This window comes from Palaemon carinicauda, chromosome 21 (assembly GCF_036898095.1).
Source record: "Palaemon carinicauda isolate YSFRI2023 chromosome 21, ASM3689809v2, whole genome shotgun sequence".
Classification (NCBI taxonomy): domain Eukaryota; kingdom Metazoa; phylum Arthropoda; class Malacostraca; order Decapoda; family Palaemonidae; genus Palaemon; species Palaemon carinicauda.
The window spans coordinates 57167822-57191008 of NC_090745.1; the positions used below are offsets into that span (position 1 = coordinate 57167822).

Below are 23187 nucleotides of genomic sequence, written 5' to 3' on the forward strand. Positions count from 1 at the left end.
TAAATGTAAACAAAACATTGGTTGCCATTTTTTATCGTGCTTTTTAGCATGTTTAGGAAATGCATGATATAAAATCACCTTTAATATTTGTGCCTGTTTTAGTTTAGGGTACTGTAGTACATGCATTAAGTGTTCTGTACATTAAAGGGTAGTTTGTTAACAGTACTACGTACAAGGGAAGGTTTTAAAAGTCTGAATATACATGTTAAATGAATAGGTAAATATAGTGTCACTACTTCGCGGATTTTCACCTATCGCGGCCGCGACTGGAACCTATCTACCGCGATAAACGAGGGTTCACTGTACTTCAAAAAAAAAAAAAATTGAAGAGAAATACAGTAAGATAGAAAAGTGTGCCCGAGTGTACCCTCAAGCAAGCAAATTTACCCCAAGACAGTGGAAGACCATGCATGGTGCAGAGGTTATGGCACTCCCCAAGACTAGAGAACATTGGTTTGATTTTATAGTGTCCTTCTCCTAGAAGAGCTGCTTACCATGGCTAAAGAGTCTTCTACCCTTACCAAGAGGAAAGTAGCCACTGAACAATTAAAGTGCAGTAGTTGACATCTTTAATGAAGAAGAATTATTTGGTAATCTCAGTGTTGTCAGGTGTATGATGACAGAGGAGAATGCGGAAAGAATAGGCCAGACTACTGTATTCGGTTTATGTGTAAGCAAAGGAAAATTGAGCCGTAATCAGAGAGGGATCCAATGTAGTACTGTTTGGCCAGTCAAAAGACCCTATAACTTGAGCAGTAGTATCTGAACTGTGGCTGTTGCCCTGGCCAACCTACTACCCTACTGTAGACATATATTGAATCATATAGCAAAACACTATTTACTAACGTAGTAAAAACCCTTGTTTAATTCCATCTTATTATACGCAAATAACTCTTTGCTACCATAGCCTAAGACTCAAGAAAAAGGGTTCTCAACCTAGTCTAGGTTAGCACTCCATATGAAAATGAAGTACCTTATTGTGTAAAGAGATGACATCAAATTTCAACCCAAAACCCTTCTCCTGCTGTCATGAAAGCTGCCACTGATAGAATTGTCATTTGCAGGGATACACAAACTACTTCATGCTACAATAGCCCAAAACTTATCAAAATGGCCGTGTTAACAATTTATATGAAACGGTTAAATAGGTAATGAAATACTTTAAAGTAAACATTTCCCATGTTTTTGAGAAAGCTGGAACTGTAATGGCATCATATGCTGTGTCAACAGGATCAAAACAAACAACGGAATGCAAAGTAAATATCAGTACCTCCTATTACATTAGCACTATTGCTAATATTAATGGGAAAAAAATAAAAATGTATTGTGCATAACTTAGAAGTTAATGTAGAAACTTTTTAAAGGTTGTCAAAAACAAGCACAAAAAATGACATACTGTATATAGATAGTAGCTGAGTGAGAAGCAATCATCCAGATAGAATTGTCTCCGTTATTACTATTTGTTCTCATTTATGGCATGCTGCTGTGATGTGTTCAATAGAGCCTGAACCTATTAGTCTCTGTTATACAAACCAAGTTCGTGCTTTGCATGATGTTACACCATGCCTCTGGATGGAAAAGACTGTATAATTTTGGTATTTCAGGCTACATTGGATTCCCTGTTCTTTAACAAGAAAGTAATGAGGGACCATACATCATATTAATACCTCAAAAATGTCTTTCAAATTAATTCATAATTAAGATTAAAATTTGTCTTGAATATTGTGGTATGTTTTATGTTTGTGTATTGATAATTTTTATTTTTGGGTTAAGAATAAACGTGAAAATAATGCTTACATATTCTGTCAAATTCAAGAGTGTAAAGAGTATCCTACTAATGACTGTGCCACCCAAATAGAGGAAATAAGTGTTTGTAAATTAGTAATAAGTAAATTTTATAAAACATTGTTATCAGGGTGAATAAGTGTTTGTAAATTAGTAAGAAGTAAATTTTACAAAACATTGTTCTTTATATCACTGTGACTTTTATAGGTTAAATGTGGGTGCTGTTATAATATTACATCATCAAGACCAAGTAGAATTTCAGGAATAGGAAGACACCAGACATACCTCTGGCTCTGCTCTTCTGATGGTGTATCCTCTCACATCACTATATACCTCATGCAACAAGTAAGTTAATTATTGTTAATTTACAGTAGAATGAAAGAGGTAGGTCTGTTTGTGCAGTGCAGTATTCATAATCCTTTTAATGTTAATAATAAGCATCATGGCATATAGTTAATCATTTATTATTGCTTTAAATAATTTTATACCTAGTTTGGTAACATCTCTACATAATTAAACTTTGCTAAGCTGATTTGAAGGGATCTTTAGCCAATCTGACTAGTAAAAGAGAGAGAGAGGATATATAGAGAGATTGTTACATGCAATACCATGAATTTTGATAATTATTTGTATAGAAAGATTGTCAATTTTATTTTGAATAACACTATGATTTTCCCTATCTTTCTGCAAATGATTGGTATATGAAAAGTCAACAATAGATGAAAAATTGCAAATAAAATTGAATTCTTTCAAAACTATGTGACTGCTAATGGAGATTAGTTACAAGTCCAGATTCATACTTACTAGGGAAGGTTTCTGACAGGAAATTCTTATTGCTTATTTTATAAGTATTATTTATTAGGTATCTCTCTGATACTATAAAATTTAATATTAGTTTTTTGTATTTAGGATTTTAATTACAGCACTGCACTACCTCGTTTAATGGAAAGACGTGAGAGCATTGTAAAGGCAAATTGTTATCTATGTTTCTTGTTTTTTATTTTGTCACAAGTTATACCATGTTCTTTTTTTATTTGTGAAGTTTCTTAGATGATTTTTGCATCTACATTAGGATGACAATTCAACAACTTTTTTAGTAATGTTTTTCCAGCAAATTGATATTAAGGGATAGTTAAAAAATCCTTCCTTAACCTTCCCACTACATTCTATGAATCTCATTGGTAAACATTCCTGAATAGGACAATGAGAGAGGTTTGTTTCTTTACATGCTTAATGACGTATTTCTCTCAGCCAGTGAATGCTCTCCATCGCTTGAAATGTTCAGGATTTCTTATGGAAAATAAAAGAATATCACTGAAATAATGACCCACATGGTTTGCGTGCACAGCACATTCATTTACTGTACTGCTTGCCAGGACAGAGGAGCAATGAAATAACTGTAATGTTTAATTGCGTGTGCAGTAAGCCACGGTTGAGAAAAAACCATTTTAGGGATGTGATATAAACTACCCTGTATAGGTAATTATGGAATTTAAATAATGACTCGTGAGGATGGCATGTACAACATATCCAAATACTGCTTGCCAAAACATAGGAGCAATGAGGTCATATTTATTTGCGAGCAAAATGAGCCATGGCAGAGCAAAATATGGCACTTGAGTGATAATAATGTAGCGGGAAGGTTGAAGGAATGATTTTCCACTATCATATCATTTTAATTTGTGGAAAATTTTTAATAAAAAAAGTTGTTGAAATTGTCGCAATGTAGGTGTAAAATATATACAAATTACTGTGTGAGCGGGTGAGACAAAATTTCAGAAATTCCTTTCTCTTTGCTATGAAGAAATAATTAAGTTTGTGGTGAATGTTGTTGAAAATTTTTTTAATGATTCATTCTGTTTTAGGTGGGGCTGAGAGAGGTTGTTCGTGTAGATATGGTTGAGGTGTGTGTTACATCTCTACAACATGTTCCTGGTATTACAACAACAACAGATGAACCTTCTTTGCGAGCCCACACTGTGTGGATGGGTACTCATTCACATAAGTAAGTTGTAAAAGTATTCAAGTTTAAGATTAAGTTTTAAAGCTGTGTGGTGTGAACTATATAATCAAATTTTATTTTTCTGACAATATAGGTTTTGAGAGAAATCCTAACGCAACAGTAACATCTTCCATAGTTCGAACTGAAAACATTTGAAGGAAAGTTAATATTTTTTCTTCCCTGGCATACACCTCTTTGAATGTTAGACAAATAATGATGGATATCTCTATTTTTGGTCACATGATTCCCCTTCCCAGGATCAGAGAACAAATACAGTACCTGTTTCTGTTATAGTTTGGCATTTTGTAGGTGTCTAGCTAAATTAGGTAAGGTTTTCCTTTTTGATACTCTATTTTTTATATCATTACTGATCTCTTGTTGATAGAACAGCATGGCTTCAAGTATAGTTTTGATTGCTCTTAGAAACAAACCAGGGGAACATTAGGTGGCATGCTTCCTTATCAGTAAAATTTGATAACTATCATTTTCAATTGTGGTGAAAGTAATATTTCAAGCTCGCATACAAGATGATGATGGAAGGTACACTCACCCACAACATGGCAAAGGGTCACTATCAGGGAAAACTGCTTTATAGGTATACGACTATGAAAACCTGTACAATATGCATACTGTATATGATGAGAGGTTTACCACAAATTTTCATATTTTCCCCCCCAGTTATTGATTTATTTCTAAAATTTACCTTTATAGATATTATCAGTATTAAAGAGAAAAAATCCTTAATTTCATTGTTACCAAAGAATATACAATGCATTTCAAGATTTTTATTATGGATATCAACCATTAATGTAATAAAATATATATTTCAACTAAAGCTAAATTCCATTTCTTGGTTTAAGTATATCATCTCAATGTACCTGCTAACATTCCTGTACAGTAATACTTTCATTATCTTTTCTTCTTTGCCACTGTTATCCTTACATCAAAGGGTATGTTGCTTGGTTTGCCTCTCCAATGCCTTCTATCAAAGGCATCCTCTTCCACCATACCTTTTCTCTCTGTACCATCCTTCACCTTATCTCGCCATCTAATTTTCTGCCTCCTTGATCTCCCCCCCCCCCCTCCTACCCCTCCTACAGGTTCCTCCCATGCCTTCCTCACTCCCTCCCCACCATCCATCCTCAACACTTGCCCATACTATCTCAGTCGTGCCACTCTTTATCACCCATGTAATCTCTACTATTCCTGCCATTCTTCTTATTTTATCTTTCAAGAAGTGATATCCTCATAATCCACCTCGGTATTCTCATCAATGTTTTTTCAAAGTTTGCTTCCTCTTGTCTTAGAGCCCACATTTCCAATCCATACATTAACACTGGTCTTATTACTGTGTTATAGATCTTGACTATTAGCTTGATTGGTATGTTCTTATTACATACCACTCCCACTACTTGCCTCCACTTTCCTCAGGCTTCTTTTATCTTATTTTCAACTTCAGCCTCACCCTTCTTTCAGACTTACAGTAGATCTCAAGTATCTAAATTCTTCCACATGTTTTGCAACCGATCCTCTACTTTCATGCATGGCTATCCGGTTGCTACCTTCCTCACTGCTCACCATAACCTCATTCTTATCCACATTTAGCCTCGAGGTATCCCTCTCCAAAGTCTTTTACCACCCTACAACCCTTCCCTGTAAGTCTTCCTCACTTTTGGCGGTAATCACCAAATCTTGTGCATAAAGCAACTTCCACAACTTTTCATTGCTGATCTGTTCACTTAAAACATCCATACCCAACACAAAAATAAAAACAGGCATAATGTTGACCCCCTGGTGTAATACAACACTAACTTTGAAGGTCTCTGTTTCCCTCCAACAAGTGTTATTACTTCTGTGTTTTTTTTTCTATATTGCTGTACATCATCTCAGCTGTTCTAACAAACTTCTGTGGGACTTTTTTCTTCCTCAAGCTTACTTACTGAACTGCCGTGTTCTGGACTATGGCGGTCAGTCGACTCCACGTCTCCCTGTTTCTAGCCATTTGTATTACTTGATTTGGAGTATATTACTCTCCAAGCCACCCACAGTATTGTCCATGTACTGTGCCCTCTGCCTCCCCTTCGATCTCCTCCCCTCTATCTTCCCAGTGAGACATAAGTGCTCTATTTTCTCTTTTTTTGTGGTGTTCCCAACAAAACTCAATGGTCTCTTTCTTACTGTATTTCCTTTACCATTGCTCTCTGCACTCCAAGTCTCGCCATTACCTCCTCATTTGTTACTCTGTCCCTCAAAGATATTCTGAGCATCATCCTGTAAAACCACATCTCTGCTGCATTCAGCTTGTTTCATAAGCCTTCTCTATATATATACAAAAGTATAGAAAAGCTTCTGGTTTTCCTCTGGCCTTTTCTCATGTTGCTGCCTTACTATAAAAATGGGATCCACAGTCCCTCTTTCTCATATATCCATACTGCTGTTTCCCAATCTTTACAATCTCTTTAGATCACTCATCTAGTACCTTCTCAAAAACTTTCAAACTATGCTCTGTTAGTGCATGTCCCCTGTAGTTACCAAATTTATGACATTACCTATCTGCTTAAATATGAATATCGTTAGACTCTTTTTAGTCTTTAGACATTATTTCGTTCCCATATTGCTCTTGGTAAATTCAGCATCCATTCTTGTCCCTCTGTAGCAAGTATCTTGACCATTTCAATTTAAAACTCGATGGACCTGGTGCTTTACCATTTTTCCATTTACTCAATGCCCACTTTAATTCTGTATTCCGTATCTCCATCACTGGCCCCTCCACCCTTTGTGCTTCTCCCAGCGCCCCTCTCTCATTTTCAGTATTCAATAGTTGTTCCAAATAATCTCTCCATCTCCTCTTAATGTCTTTATCCCTTTGCAATATATTTCCATTTCTATTTCTGATGACTCCCAATTGCCCCAAATTCTGTTTATGCATTTTTATCAAGTTTGAAATCTTATAGATATCCATCTCTCCTTCCCTTGTTCATAGCCTTTCCTTCAATACCTCTATTGCTCCTCCAATATCTATATTTTGCTTCAGTCCTTGAATATTTTTCCTCTTCTCTGTACCATTCCTTTGCACCCTGTGCATGGTTTACTTTCCAGTCCTTAAATGCCTTTGATTTTCTTTTAACTGACTCTTGTACCTCTCTATCCCACCACCACTTTTCTCCTTTCAACACACAATATCCACCGGTTCTTCTGTTTCCCCCAAACATATTTCTTTCATATCTGCCCAGATTTTTTACACACTGTCACTATGTCCAATCTCTAAATTCAACCTTTCCAGTTATCTCTCTCCCTCTCTCTCAATCATTGTAAATTGTTCAGTTATTTCTCCTTTAAGGTCCAAAACCTAATTCTATATCTCTTCTTTCTCTTCTTGGTGTTTTTACCTCTAATATTAAAATTCATCACTACCAGTCTATGTTGCTTAACATATGCTTTCCCCAAAATTATTTCACAGTTCATCATATTGTTTTTGTCAACTCCTCTAACCAAGATGTAATCTATTTGGCTTTCCATTCCTCCATTTTCATAAGATATCAGGAGATTGATAGGTACTAACTAGGAGGCCTTGCATAGCATATTGTTTTCAGGACTAGTCTTTTACTTTGTTATTTTGCCTCATCTACAAATCTGCTCTTATTTTTATTTTGTCAGTCTTTGAATTTTACTTGGTAATCTGGTTAGAAGGCATAATGGTGAGAATTTTCCAAAATAATGGTAGTTGGAATTATATTATCATTAGATGATGATGTATAGCAATTTTTTCTCTTCACTGCTGAATGTCTTAAGTTATTGTTAGTTACTTATTTTTCAGAGTGCAGTATTAGCATTCTTGTTAATTATAATTACCACGATAGCATTTTTTCTAGTCTGATTTTTTATTGTGTAAGAATCTAGTTGGCAGTCTTATGGATGTCGATGCTTATAGTTTAAAAGAGAAAATAAAGAAGCAATCTGCTCTGCTGTTGTATACTTGTGGCTATTTTTTAACCATCTTTTGTATACTTCTGTTATTCATTATATTTAAACTTTACTTTATCAGGGTTCTGAAAGTCTTTTCCTAAATTTTTTTGATAATTCTATTCAGTAGAAGCATGCTAGCGAATTTTCCCCTTGGTAAATTCCATGGGAATATTTGCATATTTCTTGTGACGATTTTTTTATTATGGAAATTTATTACACACTTCTGTATATACTGTACTGTATACATCTTCATTTTGGGAATTTTGGTCTTAATTGTATCGTAGCAAGTTTTGTTTCAAAATTTTATTTAGTATTTGCTTCTCTAGATCTTGTTTATAATCACTGCATTTGAGTGATTTTCTTACCCTGAGATTTTTTTTCGTGGGAATAGTCTGTAAGTTCTATTGACCTAGTTATTTACGTGTTTGAACTTTAAGGAAAAATGTTATAAATTCCAAGTGATGCAGTACACTGGAAAAGATGAGTAGTGGTTATTTATAGCCAAATTTTTAGCAAAATCTTAATGATTTACTCAATATATACAGTACTGTTTATTTGTACTATATACGGTACAGTATTGCACTTTATTTAGATCCAAGACATATTAAATTTCATGTTGCAATACAGGACTTTAACCTTTAATTTCTTAACAGGTTGTTAGTATACAGTGGCCTTGACCCTGAGAAGCAAATAGAACTGGGATCAGCAACTGTTCCAGCTGCTGTAACAACAATAAAATACCATTGTGATCAGGTAACTATATAACTACTGTATATGAAGATATGCTATTTTTTTATGAACATGATTGGATAAACCCACATAGTTTTCAGAATTGGAGTGTGTTAACATTTAGAGGCATCTATAAAAAATTTTAACTATTTTTAAAAATGCTAAGTGCAGAAGATTATATTATTTTCATAACTAACTTAGCTGGCTGGTTTAAAAGGCTCTGTTAGGCTGAGAACATCTAATTTTCTAAAGCTAAAATTATATTTTTAACTTCAAACCCATTGCTTATAACTTAGCCCAACTTCATGGTCAAGGAAATTGCAAACCATCATTCATTGTTTAAATTTAAAAAAAAATCTGTAGTCTATTGATCCCTGAATTCTCAACAATTAACTGTGAGAAATAAGTGGCCTTCAAGAGAAGATTGAAGGGTGGAAATACATAAATCTTCTCCCATTGTTTCCGATCCATGTGTAACTCGTCCATGCCTATCGCCCCTAGATCCATGGTTGGTGCCACATAATTGGGAAGTTTCTTGTTGAGACTCATTCCAAACAGGTCCACTTGAAGACCTGGGATTACCTCCTGCACGAAAGAGAATGATTTTTCGTCTAGAGACCATTCTGTCTCTAGCGGATGTGTTCGAGATAGAGAGTCGGCCATCACATTCCGAATTCCATGAAGGTGAGAGGCAGACAGATGCCACCTCTTCCTCTGAACCAATGAAAAGATGGTGATCATTACATGGTTTATTTGAGGAGATCTTGACCCTTGTCTGTTGATGCAATGAACTATTGCTTTGTTGTCTAACACAAGACTGATGTGAATGTTGTTCTTTAATTGTAGCCTTTTCAGGGATAAGAAGACTGCCATGGCCTCCAGAATATTGATGTGAAATTGCTGGAATCTCTGGGACCAACGACCTTGCACTTTCTTGAGAGGAGTATGACCCCCCCAACCATCCATTGAGGCGTCCGTATGTAGAATCACTGCAGGAGGAGGAAAGTGCAGCAGAACCGTCTTGGAAAGACTTCTGGCATCTGGCCACTGACAGAGTTACTGTCGAAGCAACTCTGGGGTCATCTTCTGATGATCGCGGAGAGCTGTGGAAGCTCTCTTCTTCCAAACCCTGTTTGCATCCTTGAGTCTGATCTTGAGGAGAGGGTTCATTATAGAAACATACTGAAGTGAGCCCAGAAGCCTTTCCTGACAACGTCTGGTGGTCTTTCTCGACTTAATGAAAGACCAAACTGACTGGGCTATTTCCTTCCTCTTGGCAGAAGGAATAGAGAGGGTATGAGTCTTTAGATTCAAACGAATCCTTAACCACTGGAACACCTGAGCCGGAGTTAGTCTGGACTTCTTGAAGTTTATTTGGAATCCTAGATATTGGAGAAATCTCATCATCTGATATGTTGCTTCTATGCGTTCTCTTGCTGAGGGAGCCCACATGAGCCAATTGTCCAGGTATGCTACTACTTGAAGACCTCTCTCCCTTAATTATTGAACGACTTCGTCTAATTTTCGTGAAAATTCTCTGATCTATGTTGAGCCCGAATGGCATAGCTGTTAATACATAAGACTTTCTCTCCAGTCTGAAACCAAAGTAGGAGAAGAAGTGTCGACCTATCAGAAGATGCCAATAAGCGTCGGTAAGATCTATAGAGACGGTGTAAGCCCCCCCGGGGTAGTTAGGTCCGTAGCTGCGAAATAGTCAGCATCCGGAACTTGTCGCACTGAACGAACAGGTTTAGATGAGATAAGTATAGAATAGTTCGAGGAATAATTCAATCTTTCTTTGGCACGCAGAATAGACGACCTTGAAACTTCATAGATTTCGCGCAACGGGTAACTTTTTTCTTTAAGAGGTTCTGCACATATTGTTCCAGATGTAGTGTTGATATCTGGAAAAATCTCCTGACCCTCTGGGGTTGTCTCTTCCATTTCCAGCCCAAACCACTGGAAATCATGCTCTGTGCCCGAGGACTGAAGGCCCGCCTGTCCTTGAACAATTTCAGTCTTCCCCCTACTGGAGTATTCACATTGTTTTGGTTGAGGGTATGTGCCCCTAGTTCCCCTGTTACCTCGGAGACCCCGACTCCTTGGCCTACGTCCTCTGTCGGACCGGCCTCTACCTCCTCTTTCAGTCTTGAGGGGACGAAAGGACGAAGTCCCTTATTCAACTCTAGGATTGAATGCCGGGGACTGTGAAGTCACCGGGTGAGGAACAGTGAAAGTATTCTGTGAAGCACTAACTGAAGCTGAAATGAAGGGCTCCTAAAGAATGTGGGTTTACGGAACCTCTTACGTTGAGGGCCAAGCCCAGAAATAGATTTCCTTTTGAGAGAAATTCCCCATCTCTGGGAAAGACACTTATTTTCTGCTGCTGCTTTGTCCAAGATCTCCTTTACCAATTTCTGTGGGAAAAGATCTTTACCCCCAAATACAAGCGTCAATAAGACGCTTCGGTTCATGACGAATGGTCGCGGATGCTAAAACATGCTTCCTGCAGGCTCTACGAGCCTGGAAAAAGTCAAAGAGATATTTTGTAAGAGTAGCCATGTGTATCTTGGCCAAAAGTGAAAAGACAGGGGCATCAATGAAATTACCAATCATCAACTCTACAAAGCATTGAAGAGACATCGAAGCTGATAGTCTCTCCCTAGCCTCCAATTCCGCCTTAAGTAGGTGGTCCAGAATCCTCTGCAGTTTTTCATTAAACTGCTGGCTAGCTACAGTATATCCTTGTCTAATTTCCCTTCAGCAAAAGTAAACTGGATATCCAACCAGTGTTCAGCGTCATGGGGCAGAACGAGGAAACAGGTTTACATCCTTCCAAGACCGGAAGAGATTTATCCTCCTTGACGGCCTTTTCTTCCACTAAAAAGGCTTTCGAAGCAAAAGGAAAACCATTGTGTCCGGTGCTATAAAAGCAGCCAACCTTTTACCAAAAGCGCCTAATTGTGTATTAATACACCCTGCTGTCTTCATTTCCTTCAATGCCAGGTGCTGCGCTCTAGTGTAATCTAGAAGGATCGTTTCTTTAGGGATAGTGTCATCTCTTAACGGAACACCTTCAGCTGACCTAACGTAGCAAAAGGGGTAGGCCTCTATATATGGATAAAACTCCAGATCAGCAACCGGTCTAGAGCCTAGCCCCTCTCCAATATGAAGAATATTCTCTGAAATGGCCGCATGACTTGCATACCTCCACGGATTCTGTTGCATGCAAGGGGGAAGCTGAGAAGGTAAAACCTTAGCCTTAGAAGAATCCTCTTGAGGTTTCAAAGCCTGAATCTCCTCCCGTAAGGCTTTAAACCAGTGGTTCTCAACCTTTTACTACCATGCCCCCTCCACAATTATTTTTTTATCGCCACCCCCCCCCCCCTTGCATATAAAGATAAATTTCACTTGCAGATTTTATATGAAAAGGAATAAAAAAGCGTTATGGGTTGTATAGTCAATTTACTAAGTAGGAAATAAAGTGAGATAATTGACATTTTCACTTCTACAGGATAACTTGCTTAGCTTATTTAGTGAGATACCTGACACTGCTTCTTGGATACCAGATCTTGAATACGAGGTTTAATGTTAGAGAGTGCACAACGTAAATCATCTTCCACATCCAGGCGGTTTCTGTATTTTGTTTTTATAGCAGTGAGCGTAGAAAATGCAGTTTCACACAGGTACGTTGATCCAAACATTGTTAGAACCCGAAGAGCCTGATGTGAGATCAGAGGGTACACAGAATGGTATTTAATCCAGAATGTCTCCAAATCCAAATCGTTGAATTCATCCTTAGCTGTGGAACTAAACTTTAACTCAAGAAACTCCTCTTGAATTTCCTCAGCAACATTAGCGAATTCACACTGAAAAGGATTCCTAATGAATTTCCAGGATTCACGCATGTCATCTATGTCTGGAAAGTATTTCGTGAATTCTGCTTTCAAGCTGCTTAGATGAGTGATTATAAGGATCTTTAACTCAGGGTCAAGGTTACCATGAGCGAGCCCAGAATCTAAGTTCCTAAAACTGGCTGCATTTCCCTGCTGAATTCGACATTTCCAGAGGTCGAGTTTGGCCATGAAAGTTCGAATGGTGTCGTGGTGAGAGATGATGTGGATATTTTTCCCTTGTAGTTTAAGGTTCACTGCATTCAAAGATTCAAAAATATCCACCAAGTAAGCTAGAATTATCTGAAAGCTGTCAGACTTGAATTTGTCATGAAGGGCTGCCTTCTGCTGTGAATCTAGAAATATTATTACTTCTTCTCGTAGCTCATAAAGCCTTTCAAGCATGTTTCCTTTTGATAACCATCGTATGTTTGTGTGAAAAAGCAGGGCTTCATGTTCAGAATCCATATCCTTACACAATAATTTGAAGAGACGACTGTTTAAGGCTCCAGATTTGATGAAATTTACTACCTTTATAGCCACGTTTAGAACATCCCTCATTTCATTAGGCAAAGTTCTGGATGCTAAAGATTCACGGTGAATTATGCAGTGTGTACTTATTACAGAAGGATTTTTTTCTTTCACCTTTGTGATGAACCCAGAACGCAGGCCACCCATGGCTGGGGCTCCATCAGTACACACCCCTATTAGTGAGTCCCAAGAAAATTTATTTTCCTTAAAAAAGTCTGATGTAACTTTAAAAATGGCTTTTGCTGTTGTACAACTTTCCATGGGGCAAGAAAACAAAATTTCCTCCTTTATATTGTTGCCTGACACAAAACGAGCATACATCAAGAACTGAGCACACTGAGCGATATCGGTCGTTTCATCACACTGGATTGCAAAAACAGGCGAGGCTCTTACTAGTTCGAGTGTTTGTTCTTTGATATCTTGAGACAGTTCATGGATCCTTCTCTGGACTGTATCGTTTGACAGGGAAATTTGGGAAAGCTTATTTGCACTATCTTTACCAAGAATGAGTTGAGCTGCACATAGTATACTTGGCTTTATGAGAGTCTCTCCAATGTTATGGCTCTTCTTGCTCTTTGCAATCAACATGGAAATTTCATAAGAAGCCTCAACAACCTTTGATGATTGTTGTCGAAATACCCCGCTGTCATCCATTTTCACTTGCTACAAGGTGTGTTTTTTTGTTTCAAAGAATGCCAACTAGACCAGGATGTGCTGTTTGCAGGTGGCGTTCCAAGCGTGAGGGTCGCATTCCATCATTGCTCAGAGTCTTGTAACATATCACGCACTGTGGGACCTCTATGTCACCCTTTCGGAGGGACACAAATCCAAAACGAATATAATCTTCGTTATACTTCCGCTTCTTGGCACTCATTGCAACGTAGTTGGAGTGAAACTGGCAAAACGTATCTGCGATCAAGATAATATGCATTTGTAAATTAAGGTATTTTTCACCTCTTGATGATAACCACCACAGTATGATTATCACAGCTACATGATCAATGAGTGAGAAGGACAGAGAAAGAGGGAGAAAGATATATCCAAAATTTTTTGAAAATTTTGAGGCTAAACACGAGATTGGCAGAAAAATTGAGACAATATAAGAAATACATCCAGCCTTGGACGTTAAATTAACCTTGAAGGAAAAGAAGAAGGAAAAAAGGAGAGGAAATAATATATATATATAGAGAGAGAGAGAGAGAGAGAGAGAGAGAGAGATACAAACATTTATAACTAAATTTTATATACATATATATATATATATATATATAAAAATATATATATATATATATATATATATATTATATATATATATATATATACGAATCTCTCTCTCTCTCTCTCTCTCTCTAATACAGCCCTATATATATATATATATATATACACATGAATCTCTCTCTCTCTCTCTCTCTCTCTAATACAGCCCTACTCGCTGACTCTACCTCTCTGACTCGGTCACTGATCATATGGTTGAGATAATCATGAAGTGGTGGTTATTAGTACATCTTCTTTTGCAAATAGTAAAATTTGAGACCATTAACTTATGATTTTTTCAATATGAAGGAAAAATAAATAAAACAAAATATATATCTTCAAAATTTTGCAGTAATCTTAGCAACGGTCTCTCACCATATTTCGGTATATTGATAAACATAGAAACTGATATATTTTTTTTTTTTCAAATAAAGGACAATAACCCCACCAATGCAGGGCAGCCCATCAACGACACAGGGAAAACAAAACTAGTCAAAAATAATTGATAGGAAAAAAAATTAATCCCCAGAATATATCTCTCCCCTTTTCTTTCATTCACATTCTCACAAACCTGACAATGTTAATGGGTCGATAAGAAACTGAGATAATGTACCTCAACAATTTCGCCTGTAGAAACGGCAAGGAAGAAATGTTCAAATACTTTCGGACATGTGTGGTAAACTGGGAGTGTTTACAGGGACTGTGTTGATAGTGTGTACGGTGGGACTGGGTGTGAGAAACGGATCTCATAGCTCACCAGTAAGGGACACGTATTATACACGTCCACGACAGGCAATGTACTCTACGGTAGCCTACGTGGAAGGAGAAAGCATGAATTAGTAACGATGATATTACTTTATTATATAAAACTTTTACCATTATTATTATTATTATTATTATTATTATTATTATTATTATTATATTTTTTACTATAATGTCTTTTTTATTTAACTGATCTAGTCTAATATAACACAACTTATTTTTTTTTCATTTATAGCTGCATTATTCTCCTGAGGCTCACGCCCCCCTTTGAATCCTCTTGCGTCCCCCTAGGGGGGCATGCCCCCCTGGTTGAGTAACACTGCTTTAAACATTCGTCGTTGATAATTTGGTTCCCTTCCAAGAAAACCTTCAAGCTTGCTAACAGGGACCTGTCTTCCAAATTAGATGGGAATTTAGGAAGTGTTGGTTTGCCTGGCTCGATCGAGGATGGAGGAGGGACAGGAACGGGAGGCGTACCTGAAAAAGAAGGCGTCGTCGTAGCAATTGATATAGGAGCCGCCTTAGTAACGGCCGGTGAAACAACGGAACACACTGAGTCTCTCACGGAAGCCACGCTAACCTCGTCCAATTCTGGCAGGTAAGAATCATCCACATGAGGGAGGGGTTCCTCCGGATCTACTGCCGACAGGAGAGCCGATTCCCCACCTGGAGATAAAGAAGAATCCGAGGAGAAATTGTCCACGTCAAGGCTCACAGAACTTGAAGTTTTATCTACGTGAATCTGAACAGAAGGTATAGGTCTAGGTGGGGCGTACCCCAATACCGAATCCAGGGCCGCCTTCGGAAAAAGAATATCCTTCCAAGCTACAGAAGGGAGATAAGGAGCGTTTGGGTCAGCATTCTTTTTGAAACCCCTGACCCTGGAACAAAGAGATCTCTGGAAAAACACTCGGTCGTCATCAGAAACATCCTCCGATACCCATCCAGAATGATGTAAATCCTTACACACACTGCAATCCAGAGGGTCCCAATAAGAGATTGGACCCTTCATCCTCCTGCATCTACCATGTGTCCTGCAGGTATCATGACCACAGGGATACCTCACGCTCCTGGCACAGATCGGGACTCGACAATGCATCTCCTTCGAAGATCCCGCCTGTAAAGAAGAGAAAATGGCCATGAGTATCAAACTCTCTAGATCACCGTGCTGAAAAGAATGTGTTAATAGCTTTCAAAATTTCAGACAAAAATTTGGGAAATTAACTCCCAAAATGTGTGTATCTACCATTTTCGTGATCAGAAAGAGAAAAAGGATCACAATATCCAGACCTCTTTAATGTCGTTAGATTGGAAGTAAAGCCAACTAAATTTGTCTCCTTTTATCATTTAAATATTGATCAGTTAAAAGAGGGAACAAAATGCTCATCAAAATAAATAGCCTACCCTCTCCGCAGGGAAAAGGCTAAAAGGAAGGTAACTGAGTTACCTACCCAGCAAAAATTATTGACGCATCGATAAATGGAGCAACCAAAAGTAAAATTAGAAGGCTATTCTTTAAACCATAAACTGACAAGGGGGATCATAACAGAATACCCCTGTAAGATGCACAATCCAATCCACGTTTACAAAAGATCTGAATAAAGTTATGAAAGTAATTAACAAATTATAATAGTTAAATCTAAAGTCTAGTTAAGGAGAACCTCTCGCAAAAGAGAACTCCAAAGCTGACTAGCATAAAGATACCTCACAAGTGTTGAAGTAAGGTCTTTATGCCCATTTGAGGTTTGTACTCAATAGATATCTCTATAAAAAGGCAATCACTAGTAATAAAAACATCTGTCTTCATAACATAATATCCTTTCTTTATGCCAATTTGAGGTTTGTACTCATCAACAGATATCTCTATAAAAAGGGCAGTCACTAATAATAGAAACATCTGCCTTCATAACATAATATCCTTTCTTTATGCCCATTAATGGTTTGTACTCATCAACAGATATCTCTATAAAAAGGCAGTCACTAATAATAAAAACTTCTGCCTTCAAACCATAATATCCTTGCCATTAATAACGGCACAGATAGGTAACGGCATCACCGCCTCCCAAGGCTATTCCTAAATCAGGGGGACAAAAACTATACCCAATATTGGGCGAGAACTGCCGCCAGTTACGACAGTGTCGGTAACGACGGCAGCAAACTAAAATGACGATCGTCGTTAACAAACATCATGTCGTAAAAAAGAGTGTGGCAGTATAGGCCACATAGATAATATAGCAACATATCGCTATAGCATGGCCCAGAAAAGGAATGTCGTCGGAGACGACGAAGCCGTAAATACCAGCATTGCCGACAGTCTGACAACTCTCTTTTTGGGCTTGGCCATGTCATCCTGATGGAAGGTTCCTTTAGGTAGTATTCTAAGGGATATTTGCTATAGTGATACTCCCAGAGAATTAACCGTAGGTCTCCAGAATTCTAACTCCTGGCGCGAGTATCCGTAATACAGTATATCTTTAAGGATATTGCATAATATCAAGGGACGTATTTTTTTGATACGACACATAGCAATCTTCACCCCGAATAGATTTAACTCTTTGAGGGGGAAGAGTGGCGAATGAAAGGGGAGCCGTTATCAAGGTATCCGGTGGAAACCCCCCCCCCCCTGTACTGCTATGGCCCATCATTTCCTTTGAACTGTAGCATTTAAGCAAAGTGTACACCCACGTTTCTCTCGGTGTTGTTACTGTTTATTGGAATATTATCATGCAATCTCCAGCATCTTCATCCTCTGAAAAGTTGAGTATTTAATCTTTCCTGTGTATGATTTTTAGCATCCTTCTCACAGTTAAATTGGCATAATTTAAGTGTGTTAAGTGGAGCACAGCCAACCCTGGAGGCGGCCATTTTGAGACTGCTGTCGTACGTCATAATGCAATTATTTAGTTAGTAGTGCGACGGTCCCGGTATTTAGCTATAAAGAAACTTTTTAGCTAGTTAGGCAAAATTATACTAGTGAAGATTGCATATATATAATATTTCTTCTTCTAATAAATAACGTTACTTTCGTATGCCTAACCCGTTTTGTATACGTTAGTAATGTAAATCCCTTTGTTTAACCTCTTGTATCGTTCATATTAATTCGGTTGGGGATATATATCCCCTAGAATTTATTGGTATAATTCAATACGTTTATCTTTTAGAGAAAAGAGGATAAACCTTTCCTCCCCCCTGAGTGCCGCCATCCCAAGCGGCAACCCTGACATCTTTCGTCATCGCCACTGAGTAATTAACTCCGGCTTGTCTTAGATAGTTTTACCGTCGATCTTCTTTGCCGCCGAGTATCCTGGCTTCAAAGTATGACTGTCTTGTAGCCGACAATGTCGCCGACAGGGGAATCGTGATTCCTCTGCCACCCACGATGTTGTCGGCATGGGAAGCTATGCTTCCTTAGTTTACAACTGAAAGTAGGCGGCATACCTACCTCTCTCTTGTGGACTATAAGATATATCTTATAGCCGACAATGTCACTGACGGGAATTCTTATTCCTCTGCCGACCACGATGGCGTCGGCACAGGAAGCCATGCTTCCTTAGTTTACAGCCGAAAATAGGCAGCATGCCTGCCGCCGCCTTTCTCCCCTGCAAACTATAAGACCCTTTTCCCTCCCCTCTCTGTCCTTTAGTGTTGGCCTAGCCGTCACAACATTCTTTTGGCCGGTATTCTACAATCATCCCGGCTTGCTGGGTTGACTAGTTGCCGGCTGGGACCCTACCAGCGGCGGTTAGGTTGCCGCCTTGGCCAACTCCCCCTTATGTCCTTCCTTCACCGGAAGCGAATGCCCTGGGGGGAAGACTGAGCCGGCCCTGATGGCTGCTGGTGGGAAACCCAATATACTGTTGAGAATTTTTCAGTCCTCTCTTGGACTGCCACCCACAGACCTCGCAGCCGGCAGTACAGCTGGCGGCAAAAGTTGTGGCTGGATGGAAGCTAGAATCAGATGCATTCCTCCCCTTCCATTAGAATTCTCATTCTGGCAAGGAGACAGTAGGTGGCAGTAGCCCTCCTACACTTCCATTTATTGTGCTAAACCATAATAATAGGAAACCCTCCTTTCCATTCTTTCTCTCTCTCTATCACTTACTGCTGCCAGGCACTAGCCTAACCCCAGTAGTGTACCGGTAAAACTACAGTATACAACAATACAGTAGCCAGTAAAACTACAGTACAGTGATACCTCTACATACGATCTTAATTCATTCTGTGAGCTGCTTCGTATGTTAAAACGATCATATGTTGGAGCAAATATTTCCATAAGAATACACTGTAATTTGTTTAATTCGTTCGTCAGCCTAAAAACCATGATAACTCCTTAATAAATTGCTACACATAATTACACATAACATTAATTCAATTGAATAATACAGAAATATCTAAAAAAGAATAATAATAAAGAAATTTTTGGGCTCAAGCCATGACGTCGTGATGGAAGGTTCCTTCAGTAGCTTCCTAGGGTATATTTAACTACAGTGGATATTCCCAGAGAATTAAACTAAAGGTTATCACAGAATTCTAACTTCTGGTGCGAGTACCCTAAAGGTTTCCCTCTATGATATCGTATATCAACAGGGGATGCATGTATTAACACGCCACATAGCTATCTGCACCCCATATAGAGTTAACACTTCGATATGGAAAGGTGGCTGAGTAACGAGGAGCCGTTCCAAAGTTACTCTCATCCATAGCTACTTTTGGTACTCGAGACGTAAACAAACGGGCGCCATTGCTAAATGACGTCACGTCCGTCCTCATCCTGTGCTCAGCTTCTACCAATCTCCGCGATACAGTAGGTCCGGGAGGGGCCTGAAAGGCTGAACTAGAATAGACGGGAGGGTCCATCAGGACGTCATGGCTATCTCACCCAAAAATAGATTTTTCGCTTCGCTCAAAATCCGTTTTTTGGGCTCAAGCCATGACGTCCTGATGGAAGAGTACCAGAGAATTAATGTATCGTGGATTTTTTCCCCTTTTAATCCAAGTGCCAAGGGCTTCGAACAGTATTATAGAACATGTCCTTACCAGAGAGTCTATGGTAAACTAGCTTCCCGCCCCCCTGGCAGGGAAGTTCTGGTGGACAATAGGACATCTCGAAGCGATCATTGAAGAGCTACTCACCCGGTGGAGAGATCACGCTGGACTCGGAGACAAGACAAAGGTTAATATTTGGGTAGGAATATTATCAAGCATAGGTAAGTATAAAATATAACTACTACTCCCCCTGGAGGAGAGATCATGCTGGTCTCGGAGACAGGACAAAGGTTAATATTCGAATAGGAATATTATCAAGGTATGAGTGAGTATATAACATAATTACTTATATTATTCTTTCTGATCATCAGGAAAGAGGTAAATGAACTATAACAATCGTATATTTCTTGATAAGGAATAGGAGCGAAGAGAGACACACATGGAAATAAAATAGACATTTTATTTTTAGGATTGCAGATCATTATGGCAGTAATTACAATAATGAATATAGAATTTATTTACAATAATAAAGAATAATGTACATAGAAATGAAAGACTGTAATCTTGATTCTGAAAAGAAAATTTGCTTTTAGAAACACAATTTCCATAGGAACGCCAGTCTTTTAAAATTCAAAGAAAACACATCATGCCCTAGGGCATGTGGCACTCGTGTAAAGTCTATGACATTTCACCTTGGTAAAGAACAGTCTATTAGAAACACTAAGTGTCCATTAAATCACTATGTATCACAATAGGGTCAACACAGGCACCCATAGAGTTAGAGTCCCAAGTAACTCACTGTTCTATGCAGATTTAAGCAGCAGGTTTCATAACACTACCTGCAGCTACCACGAAATGCTTTACTTCGTGCATTTTTTTGCGTAGTGCTTGAAGAAAACGCGCGATGATTTCCAGCCTGTAAAGCTCTTGAGGCTTTCGAAATCCATACTCTGGAAGAAGTTCAGAGAAGAAGCGACTTTTCTAGGATCGTGACCTGCGGGTGTACAGTCAGGATCCGCTCTGCGAATGAAGTAGGTGATTTTCGCTCTTAGTTGTTTCAGTGACAGGTCGCTACCCGATGTTTCTCCTTTGAGGAGTTGTCCTCCACCGAAGTCTGAAGTTCTTCGAAGATAGACCTTAAGACTCTCCACTGGGCATAGAGAGGCATCTTCCTTCAGGGGGCAGATTCTCCAAGGGCCCCATCTCTTGGTGGGTAGTTCATTCTTAGCGAGAAACGTCGGATCGGGGAAGAGGGTAAGATCTCCTTTCTCAGCGAACAGGATATGACCCTCTTCTCTTGATAATGCCACTATTTCACTGACTCGGGCTCCCGAGGCGAGAGCAAAAAGGAAGATAACTTTTTGAGTCAGGTCTTTCAGAGGGCACGAATCGTTGTCCAGGCTAGAAGCAAAATGGAGCACCTTGTCCAGGGACCAGGAGATAGGTTTTGGTGGGGGTGCTGGGCGTAGTCTAGCGCATGCCTTTGGCAGTTTATTGAAGATATCGCTGGACAGATCAATCTGGAAGGCGTATAGGAGTGGTCTAGTCAAAGCCGATTTACAAGTGGAAATCGTGTTGGCCGCTAAGCCTTGTCCATGAAGGTGAATGAAGAAGGAGATGCAAAAATCAATGGTGATTTCCGTAGGATTTTTTGCCTTGACGAAGGAGACCCACTTTCTCCAGGAAGATTCGTACTGCCGTCTGGTAGACTCAGTCTTGTACTCTTCGAGGAAGTCTAAGCTTTTCTTCGATATCCCAAACTTTTTCTTTGCGGCTAAGGAGAGAAAATCATGAGATGAAGGTCCCTGACTTTCAGTGATGAAGCGAAGACAGTCGACTTCTGTACTTGTTGAGAGAGAACTGGGCCCGGTAGGGGGATCAGCGTGGGCTGCAGCTCCAGGACCAGGGGATACCAATTGCTCCTGGGCCACTTGGGAGCCACTAGGGCCGCTGTCCCTTTGAAGGTTCTCAGTTTGGATAGGACTTTCAGCAGAAGGTTGGGAGGAGGGAACAGGTATATCCTGGACCATCTGTTCCAATCCAGGGACATGGCATCCACTGCTTCTGCCTTGGGGTCCTCGTACAGGGCCACATATCGAGGAAGTTGATTGTTGTCGCTCGCCGCGAAGAGATCGATCTGAAGTTCCGGGACTTGGTGAGAGATGAAGGAGAATGATCTTGCGTCTAGAGACCATTCCGACTCTATTGGGCTTGTCCTTGATAGAGCATCCGCTGTCACGTTGCGGAATCCTTGTAGGTGAACTGCAGACAGGTGCCATTTCTTCCTTTCTGCCAAGCGAAAGATTGGAAGAAGCACCTGATTTATCTGGGGTGATCTCGAGCCCTAACAATTGAGACATCTGACTACCACCGAGTTGTCCAGAGTCAGACGGATGTGGATCGAGGGAGGCGGGGAGAGTTTCTTCAGGGTGAGATCAACCGCCATGGCCTCCAAGATGTTGATGTGAAACGTCTTGAATAGAGGAGACCATGTTCCTTGAACCTGTTGTTGGTGGGAGTGACCTCCCCAACCCTCCAGTGAAGCGTCCGTGTGGATGTTGATCGATGGAGGCGGGTGTTGAAGAGGGATGGACCTTTTCAGGGCCTTTGCTTCTGACCACGGCTTTAGAAGTAAGCGAAGTCTGTTCGGAAGCCGTCTCTTGAGGTCTCTTCGAGCGATGGATGCGAAACTTCTCCAGACTCCCGCGGCATCCTTTAGCTGTGCGCGAAGCACTGGGTTTGTCACAGAGGCGAACTGTAGAGAGCCGAGAACTTGTTCCTGTTGTCGTCTTGAGATCCGTTTGGATTTTAGAAGCCTTCTGACAGACCCTTCTATTTCCTTCCTTTTCTTCTGTGGAATGGAAAGGCGGTGTGACTGAAGGTCCCAATGGATTCCCAACCATTGGAACTTCTGAGCTGGAGAGAGGCGAGATTTCTCGGTGTTTATCTTGAAGCCCAGATGCTCTAGGAACTGGGTGACTTTGTTGCAGGCTCTCAGACAATCTTCGGGCGATGTTGACCAGACTAGCCAGTCGTCTAGGTAGGCCATCACTTGGACGCCCTGAAGACGTAGCTGTTGGACGATTGCGTCTGCCAGCTTGGTGAAGATCCGTGGAGCCACGTTGAGCCCGAAGGGCATGGCTCTGAAGGCGTAACTTTTCCTTTGGAGTCGAAATCCTAGGTAGGAGGAAGCGTAGTGATTCATTGGAATGTACCAGTAGGCATCCGCCAGGTCTATGGAGACCGTGTAGGCCCTGTGAGGCAGAAGGGTCCTTATTT

At 39.7% G+C, this 23187-nt stretch overlaps 1 protein-coding gene across 6 annotated transcripts in view; it reads left to right on the forward strand.

Annotated features, from left to right (window-relative positions):
• LOC137615282 (rho guanine nucleotide exchange factor 10) overlaps window positions 1–23187 on the forward strand; it is a 737263-nt gene that overhangs the window by 661725 nt on the left and 52351 nt on the right. For all 6 annotated transcript variants that reach the window (XM_068345015.1, XM_068345016.1, XM_068345013.1 and 3 more), the window contains 3 exons: window positions 1993–2130; window positions 3651–3790; window positions 8407–8506. In XM_068345015.1, coding sequence (XP_068201116.1) covers window positions 1993–2130; window positions 3651–3790; window positions 8407–8506 — 378 coding nt within the window. The remainder of the gene's footprint in view (window positions 1–1992; window positions 2131–3650; window positions 3791–8406; window positions 8507–23187) is intronic.